Source organism: Quercus lobata, chromosome 8 (assembly GCF_001633185.2).
Source record: "Quercus lobata isolate SW786 chromosome 8, ValleyOak3.0 Primary Assembly, whole genome shotgun sequence".
NCBI classification, from domain to species: domain Eukaryota; kingdom Viridiplantae; phylum Streptophyta; class Magnoliopsida; order Fagales; family Fagaceae; genus Quercus; species Quercus lobata.
The window spans coordinates 16,816,540-16,826,354 of NC_044911.1; the positions used below are offsets into that span (position 1 = coordinate 16,816,540).

General features: G+C 34.3%; 1 protein-coding gene across 1 annotated transcript; it reads right to left on the bottom strand.

Moving 5' to 3' along the window:
• Nucleotides 1-212: 212 nt before the first annotated feature.
• LOC115956501 lies at nucleotides 213-4,015 on the bottom strand. The gene is made up of 4 exons (XM_031074857.1): nucleotides 3,511-4,015; nucleotides 3,051-3,066; nucleotides 676-909; nucleotides 213-510 (listed from the first exon to the last, which is right to left on the bottom strand). The coding sequence occupies exons 1-4, from the start codon at nucleotides 4,013-4,015 to the stop codon at nucleotides 213-215; spliced, it is 1,053 nt and encodes a 350-aa protein (XP_030930717.1).
• Between the last annotated feature and the right edge of the window lie 5,800 nt (nucleotides 4,016-9,815).

Here is a 9,815-nt window from a genome sequence, read left to right on the forward strand (position 1 = left end):
TCTTGTTCTCTAATGCGTTCATGACTTTGCATGAATGCCATAAATCCATTTGCATGCTCACGTGACACTTGTAGAGGAGGATTATTCACTTCTTCAATTTGTTCATAATCGAAGTGTACCGCTTCATTTTCATCTCGCTCATCTTCTACAATCATGTTATGGAGAATTATGCATGCTTTCATGATTTTTTGGAGCATTTCAGGATGGAAAAATCATGCAGGTCCATGAACAATTGCAAATCGTGCTTGTAGTACTCTAAATGTATGCTCAACATCTTTCCTATATGCCTCTTGGGCTTTTGCAAATAATTTTCTTTTTTCTCCTTGTGGAGCTGGAATAGTCTTCACAAATGTTGCCCACTTTGGATATATTCCATTAGCAAGGTAATATCCCATTGTGAAGTTATTACCATTGATTGAGTAATTAAATGGAGGAGCACGTCCTTGTGCTAGCTTAGAAAATATAGGTGACCGTTCTAATACATTAATATCATTATTTGACCCAGGTAACCTAAAAAATGAATGCCATATTCAAAGATCATATGATGCCATTGCTTCCAAAATAATAGTCGGCTTACGAATATGACCACAATATTGACCTTTCCATGCACATAGACAATTTTTCCATTTCCAATGCATGCAATCAATTGAACCTAACATACTTGGAAATCCACACCTTTTGCCATGGGCCAATAATCTAGCAATGTCTTCATTATTTGGCTTCCTCAAATATTCATCAAAGAAAATATCAACCACAGCAGTAACAAATTTTTCCAAACTCTGTAGGGCAATGGTTTCTCCAATCCGCACATACTCATCGATAAAATCACCCGTTACTCCATACGCAAGCATCTTGAGTGCAGCAGTGATCTTTTGAAAGGAAGATAACCCAAGCTTTTTGTCACCATTTCTTTTTTGGACAAAGTATGGATCATGAGCTTTTACCTTAGAAATAATATTGAGAAAAAGAGAACAGCTCATCTGAAATCTCTTCTGAAATACTTACTCTGTATAAATTGGTAAGCTAGCAAAGTAGTCAAGGTAAAGTCTTTCATGGCCTACCAAATTGTTACGTCTAATATAGGAACGACTTTTACGTCATGACGTTGAATCCATGACAACTTCTTCGATTATTTCATCCTCATCGGAGTCATCAAGAAGCAATTTACGAAACAAAGAGCTACCCATGAATACTACCTTCAAGACAAAATTGGAAAGCAAAAATATATTTTTGATAAGTAATAAAAACTAACTATATATATATTATTCCATTTCAATATTCAAACCATTGCACAAAAACCATAACCATCAATAAATATAAGAAACACAAAATAAGATAGTAATTCTAGAATCTTGTAAGGTTCTAGAATCCTTGCATATTTTTTTATTATGGTTGTTACATATACATTTTCTGATTCGGTAGAACTGAACCTTTTTAAACATGCAAGAGTTTCATGCTAGGTTAGCCCATAGCCATCTTAAGTTTTGACTGCCTTTAGCAAAATGTAGATTTGTATGCATGGGTTCTTTCGAGTAGGTTTGGTCATTGATGCCCTGATATTTACTTTATTGGTCCAAAACCCATGTCAAATATCATGATGCCTAGAGTGGGCTAATTGCTGTAATTCGACTGTGTTGAATAACTATAGTTAGGTTTCAAAAAATCTGCATTGGTTTCATATCTTTAGCAGACTGGTGCCTTAAAGTCTCAAACAATATAATGGGTAGCATTTAGACCTGTGATTCTTTATATATTACTTTGGAGGGTGAAAAAGTAGTGCACTTTTTGGGCTGAAGATTGTTCTAGTTTTGTCATTTTGCAATATCAATCTCTATATTTAGTCACATTAGTAGCTATACTTGTGCAGATAGTTAGAGAGATCTTCCCTAATGATAGTAATAGAGTTCAAAGGATTTTGTATGTAGAGTTACATTACGTACTCTAAATTTAGTTAACCCACACCCAACCAACTCCAGCATCATAGGCTACTCAAGTCCAACCTAAACTCCTTTCTTGCCACAATATCAACCAGAAAATTGAGGGGAAAAAGAAACCCCCAGCGCCCCCCCCCCCCCCCCCCCCCCCCCCCCCCCCCCCCAGCTTTTTTTCATCCCAAAAATAAGACTGAAACTCATCTCCTTTGAGGAATCAATTTACATTGTGAATATATGAAACTCTAGTATCTGGCAGTCAGGGATTGATACTCCAAAGACAACCAAATTCAATCCAAACTTTAGAATATATATATATATATATATATATATATAACCCAAACCTATTAACTCAAAAAAAAAAAAAAAAAATCAATCTAAGTGGGTTAACTACACATCCATATTCGTCTAATGAAAAAAACAAAATTATAAACACTCACATTGCAAATTGTCTCTTATTTTTTTCTCCCTCTTGTCAAGCAGATTGTGCTTCCTACTCATCCACATGTGATTCTCATCTATATTCTATAAACCCCATAAGAATGTGGACAGGAAAGCACCATGCTACAATAATGTCTAGAGAATTAGCAACCTCTAATTGGAGTCAACTTAGCTTCAATTATAACAAAGGTTACTTTTCACTTCCACTTTGGTAACATTCACCCACTAAACATACCCACTTAGCAATGACGGTATGAACTTTTGCTTTTATTTTATTTTTTTCTCTTCCAATGTGTTAAAGCATAATCTTAGATCAGCTAGTCTCCTAGTTTGTTTTTTTTTTTTTAGCCTCATGACTCAAAAGTATTAAACAATGAAAGAAATTTTGATGACATCAAAATCACTGGAGTCCAGTGTTATATCGCATCATGAACCACTAATTGGATCCAAATATTTATACCCCACCTCTCCAAAATGAACAAAATAAGAGAAAAAAGAAAAAAGAAACAAGTCAATTTTCTCTGTCATTCACAACCCAAGTCGCAGTCTCACTCTCACCAAGTCTTCCATACTTTTATGGTCTAATAAGTAAGTCTAGAAATGGTCATTTTATTTTTATCAAACAGTCATTAGGAGTGAACTGCACCAAGGAAATCTTATTTGTTTCGTCCGACTCACCGACAAATGTCAATTGCTGAATAATGGAAAGCAACAAATGTCAACTAATGTATAACGGAAAGCTAGTCTGTCATGATGTCGACAATGAATTAGTTTGCCATAATAGGTATATCTGAGTGCAAGCTATCTGCTATGAGCCAATATCCATTGTAAGAATAATTCAACCATCCACACAAAAAAAGAAGCAAGTAAATATCAAAGAACACAATGATCTAATACATTCCTTTTTTATATGTGGTATAAATTAACAAAATACATCAACTATTTTCTAACGTAACAAAGTTGATCTAGGCTTCAACAAAATACATCAACCATTTTTCTAACATAACAAGGTTGATCAAACACAACAAAATACATCAACCCTTTTTCTAACATAACAAAGTTAATAAACTACTACCAAAATAAAGTCTATCCAAGACATCATTTACATGTTTCAACTTTCAACTACTAAACTATTTACTTGACGCTTGTCTTGCAAGGATTCCCTCTTGGAGTTGTTCATAAAAAAGTTTTAGTGCTCCGGACATGTCACTTGTGTCCAAACTCATAATTCTCTCATCCTCTATCATACTTTTGATACGAAGCTTTTCTCTTTCATTTCTAATTCTTTCCTCCTCTAATTGAATTCTTTTTTCCTCAACTCGAACTATATCCCTATCTCTCAACTCTTCCAATTGAATTCTTTCCTTATCCCTCAACTCTTCCAATCGAACACTTTCCACTTTGATGCAGAGACTCTCTTTTTCTTGTTCTTGTAAGTCCTCAATAACTTTCATATTCTTTACCAAGTATTCTCCAACATCTTTCCCACTAGCCTTTTTCTTTCGATTGGCCTTTTCGGCCTTCCTACCTATTGGTCTCTCAAAGTTGGTAGTGTCATCAACTAAGGACACATCATCCCCATCAACAATAGATATTGAATCTTGAGTTGGAGGTAGTACTACTCTTAAGTTTTCCTTAGGCATGCTCCATTTTGGTTGGTGCTTCAACACATGTCAACAATGTTCAAATGGAAAGTCTTTTTTGACTCTATTTCTATACATAGCCTTTGCATTTTCAATCTAAAAAAATTAAAAGAAATAGAACATAATTAGTATCTTCAAACTATTGGTGAATATCTATTTTGATTGCAATATAATTATACCTTGTCCTATTTGGTTGTACCATTATGAAGGGTTGCTTCAAGTGCAGCTATGAACCCACAAAATCTACTTGTCTCCCTATTAATCATTCCCTATTGACTTAATAGGGAGACAACAGTATGTGTGGTGCTGAATGGACTGTGTTAGCAGAAGTATTGCCAAATTTTTTCATGGAATGTTTCTTGTTTCTGCTCATTACCATGCACAACATCAATACTAGTATTGAGCCAAGCCGAAACAAGGATATTATCCTCCTCTACACTAAAGTTGGTACCCCATCTCGGTTTATTAGAGGTGGTGATCTCAACTTCAGGTGAAGAAAGTGGGTTATTTTGGGATATAACCAACAAAGGAGAGTCAACATCAATTTGCCCTTGTATGATACCAGTGTAAATCGACATGTATTGTTGTGGGTCCATAAGTAGATATTGTACAATCAACTAAAGTTCGATATAAAATTAGAACCAATAAAAAGAGTAAATAATTACAACTTGAGTAAATAAATATGTGATAAAAATCAATGAACTATAACAAGAACAAAAAATGATATAATGCCCAGATTACAACTAGATTGAAATGCTGAATTACAATACCATTTCAAATCTCCATAAAAGATTCAGAATAAAATCATAGAAAGATTAACAGATATAACTAACTTGTTTTGGATTTGAATTGGCTAGAAGTTTTGCCCTAATCGGTGATGAACTTGTGACAGCAATATAAGACCCACAAAATCCCTAACCCAAACCAAAACCTAATAACCCATTGTTTATACCCATGGAGCTTTAGTCTAACCCAAATGGAAGCCTAATCCCCTCCTTTGAATCTTCAGTTTTGAGATGAGAATATGGGTTTCAAGATTGGGTTTTTGGGTTTAGTCAAGGAGAGAAGAGTGGATTCAGTCAGAGGAAGAAGATAAGCGGTTGGGTTTGTGATTGTGGGTTCTATCAGTTAGAGAATGCTTGGGTTTGTGATTGTGGGTTCAGTTAGAGGAAGAAGAGAAGAGGTTGTGTTTGTGATGGTGGGTTCAGTCAGAGGAAGTAGTGAAGCACAGATGGGTTTAGCGGCGTGGGTTGAGGGAAGGGAAGTGCGGCTTAGGTTGAGGGAGAACAAAGAAAATAAAAAAGAAAAGAGAGGAGGCAGAGGCGTAGGCGTGGGAGAAGACTAAAAAAAAAATAATAATAAATAAATAAATAAAGGAGATTGGTGCAAAAAGGTGGAGCGTGTGAGAGGAAAAGTGAAAAGGGGCACACGTGTTTTATTAAACAAGTATATATATATATATATATATATATATATATTTTAACATCTTGCTACAGTGGGCTACTAGTGATAGCAGCCCATTATAGCTAGATGTCAAAAGTAATAGCATTTAACATTCTTGATGGAGTGTGCTTTTTACAAATTTGATGTTAAAATTTAGCATTTATAGCATTTAACATTCTTGATGAGAATGCTCTAACCCTCCTGATTGATTTGTCTACTTAGCAATGACAATAATTTATATTATTCTTTTCTTCTCTAACCACACCTCATTTCACACTGGTAATTAAAAATCCTTTATTTTTAAAGTAATAAGAAAAATACCTATAATTTTAAAGTATTTAACAAATGTCTCTGTTTTTAGAACTCGATTTTAATTAACAAAATCAAGTTCTAGGTGGAAATAATGTCGAGTTCTATACATATTTTTTCACTTAATTTTTTTTTTTTTTTTGGTTGAAATTAAGTGGAAATTGATATTGCTAATGTCGAGTTCTACTTAAAAATACACCTAGAACTCGATTTTGATGATATTGAATTTTACACAGAACTAGTTCCAAAATAAGGACATTTTGCTATATAGTATATACTTTGCAAAGAAAGATGTTTTTCTAAATACTTTAAAATCGAAGGAGATTTAGCCATTTTTCCTATTTCACACTGATTCTCTCACCCTTTCACAGCCCTTATTACCATTGGTCCCACCAAAATAAATGCCACACTTTTTTTTTTTTAATGGAAATACTAAAAACTTCATTAAACACAAGATAAGAGATTATTTTAAAGATGTTCAACAAAAACGACGACTTTTTTTTAAAAAAAAATTCAAACAGAGAAATCATTGATACCTAAGGTAAGTTTAACTAAAAAATAAACATGTCTATTACCTTGTTGTCTAATATAGGAAAACTCTACATTACGAAAACCATGAACTAAAGACAAAATACCATAGACAATCAGAGCAACACTGGATGGAAGAGGAAATTGTTCACATAAAGCACTAGAAATAAGATTTAAAGAAATCTTATGTTTGTAAAGGTCATACTTTTATGTATTGGTATATCTGAGATCAATACACACTTTATATGTATTGAAGTCTTAGTTTGTAGTACGTTCATGTTAGGTTCTAAGTAATTAGGAACTAATGTATTAGAATTCTATTTTGTATTATTGGCAAATCATGATTAAAACAGATGTTAGTCTTGTTTAGACTTGCTCAAAGTATAGGTCTTTTATGTAAAGTTGGAATCGAGTTAACTGCAAAATTGAGTGTGCAATTTTGACTGGCTCAATCAATCGAGAATTAGACTTGATCAATCGAAAGTTAGGCAGAATGTTTTTTCCGCAGAATTTCCAACTCAGCCCTAAGCCCATATGACGTGTATGGATTTATGTTTTTGCCCTAGGTATAAAAGGGAAACCCTAGTCACATTTTTGAGGTTGCTCTGTTTGCTCTGTGTGTGAATCTTCTGTGAAATCTGAGAAGCTGTTGCCTTCACACATGCTTAGGATTATCAAGAAGGAGATTTCATTGAGAGCTTGATGATCACTTCAATTGCTACAATAAGAGCTTAAAAATACACAAGCAGGAGTGCTTGTACTTGCTAGGAATCCAAGAAAGAAGGAATCCGTGGTCTTAGACTTTGCACGTGGTCGTGTCAGTAAGTTTTCTACACGAGGTAGCAATAGGATGTTAGTGATCTAAGTCGCTATTGTATAAACTTCGATTTTTTCATAGTGGATTCTGTTTTACCTTAAGGATAGCTAGGTTAAATCCTCCCCAGAGTTTTACCGGTTTGGTTTCCTGGGTCATCATATCTTTGTGTTCTTTATTTTCCGCACTTTACATTGATAGGATTATATGATTGTGTTAACCTAGATCTGGAATTTGGATTAAGTAATAACTTGGCTAAATAACTAGATTAATCTAGTTGTGTTTTAAGGGGTCAAAAAACAAACAAGTGGTATCAGAGTGGGTTGCTCTCTTGTTGTAGATCCTTTAACCTCTAAGCTGTCCTTGACCCCGGTTGTTATGGAACACGAACACTCTCTTGTTATTCCACCTCACTTTAATGGGAATAACTATGCTTATTGGAAAGTAAGGATGAAAGCATTCCTGAAATCTATTGATGAGAGAGTTTAGAACTCTATTGAATACGGATGGAAGAAACCCACTACTCCTGTTAGTGAGTGGCAAACTTCTCAAAAAGAAGTAGCCGCATTCAATAGCAAAACTATGAATGTTATCTTTATTACTATTTATATGGAGGAATTTAAAAGAATCTCTAATGTTGAGGTTGCTCATACTTCTTGGAATATCCTCTAGACTGTGCATGAAGGCACAAAGGCAGTTAAGATTAATAAGTTGCAGTAATTAACGACTAGATTTAAAAGCATTAAGATGTCTAATGACGAATCTTTTAATGAATTCTATGCTAAGATTAATGATATTGTTAATTCTGCATATAATTTAGGTGAAATCTATGATCAACCTAAAATTGTTAGGAAGATTCTTAGATCTTTAACTGAGGATTTTAGACCTAAAGTGACTGCCATCATTGAAAGCAAGGATGTGGACTCCATCTCTGTTGATGAACTTGTAGGATCTCTTCAATCCTATGAGTTGGACCTATCTAAGATTAGCAAATTCAAATCAATGGCTCTTAAGTCTGTTGATGATGTTGATGTGAGTGGATTTGATGATGAGCTCTCTGTAGAGATTGCTTACCTTGCCAATAATTTTAGAAACTTTCTTAGGAACAATAACAAAAGGGCAAGAGGTAAGAATACTGCTAAACTTAGAAACTTTAGGAGGAATAATCCCACTAAGGTTAATAACATTGAAAAACCTAAAGAAAAAGTAGGTCAACCTTCTAATAATAATATGGGTCAACAATGTTTTGGGTGTCAAGGGTATGGTCATATGAAATCTGAATGTCCTACATTCTTGAGATCTAAGGGCAAGGCTATGGTTGTAACCCTTAATGATGATGAAGTTTTTGACAATGAGTCTGGTAGTGATGATGATGGAAACTTCATTACTTTCACTGCTACTGCTGTAGTTAATGAAAGTGTTGCTGCTGAGGAAAACCCTTCTAATGGGGAACTCTCTGAGAATGCAGATTTACAAGAAGCCTACAATAAACTTTGTAAAGTTGCTGCAAAGGATGCTATGAGTGTTGATTTAGGCTTAAAGAAAATTGCATCTCTTGAACTTGAAAAGAAAATTTTGCTTGTAAAATTGTTTGATACTAATGAATTGTTGAATAATGTGAAGACTGAGAACATGCTTTTACTTGATAAAGTTAAGAATTTGGAACTTGAATTATCTGTTGCTAGAGAACAAACTGATAGATCTGCAAGCTCCAAACTTGATCACATCCTAAGTGTTCAAAAGTCTCCCTTTGACAAAACTGGCTTAGGTTTTGTTGAAAGCATCTCTGTGTTTGCACCCCATTCCACAAACTTTGTTCCTTCTTCTTCCTCCGAACCCCTTGTGAGTGAGATTTTTAAACCCTTTGTGAGTGAGGCTAAATCTGTAGAAGCTACACCTCCTAGAAAGATTAGGGTTAATCTTCAAGAGTCTAAACCTAAGGCTCCTAACCCTCCTAAGGGCAAGTTGCTTGATAAGCCTACATGGGTTTGTCATTTTTGTGGAAAGTCTGGGCACATTCATTCAAACTGTTACAAGTTGCAAGCTGCTAAGCGAGCAAACAAACCAAAAGTACATGTGTCTTAAGCATAAGACCCTATGGTACTTATTGGTGAATTGGTAAAGGCTCTAAACCTTTATTCCAATCTTAGAGTTAGTAATCATTCTCATGTGAATAAGAACTCCAATGCTCGAGGTGCATCTAAAATGTTTTGGATGCAAAAGACTCAATCAAATTGAGTCTTTCTAACATGGTCCTTATGCTTCATTGCTCTACTATTTGTGACCATTGTTCTTTGGTTTTTGTTTTCTTTGTTTCTAGAATTTGCATTGCATAACATTCATGCATTTCATTCTAGGTTATTTTTGTTTTCTTTTTATAAAAATAAAAATAAAAAAGGAAAAGGAAGCAAATTATATCTTTGTATTATCTTCTTGGTTTTTGAAAAACAAGGTTGGTCAATTTATTTTTACAAAACATGTCTTTGTACCTTGTTTAGCTTGAATGACCTTATTTATTGCACCTTACTAGTTGAAGCTTTAAAGTGCATGTTGTGTGGGAAGATGTTTATATTCTTTGATCACTTTATCTTGATCTTGAAGTCACATGTCTTTGACTATCGAACTTGAACCTTTTGAAAAAGGCATAAATAACTATCTCACCACTATTCACTAGCCAATCATGAACACCTTAGTGTATATCGTAAG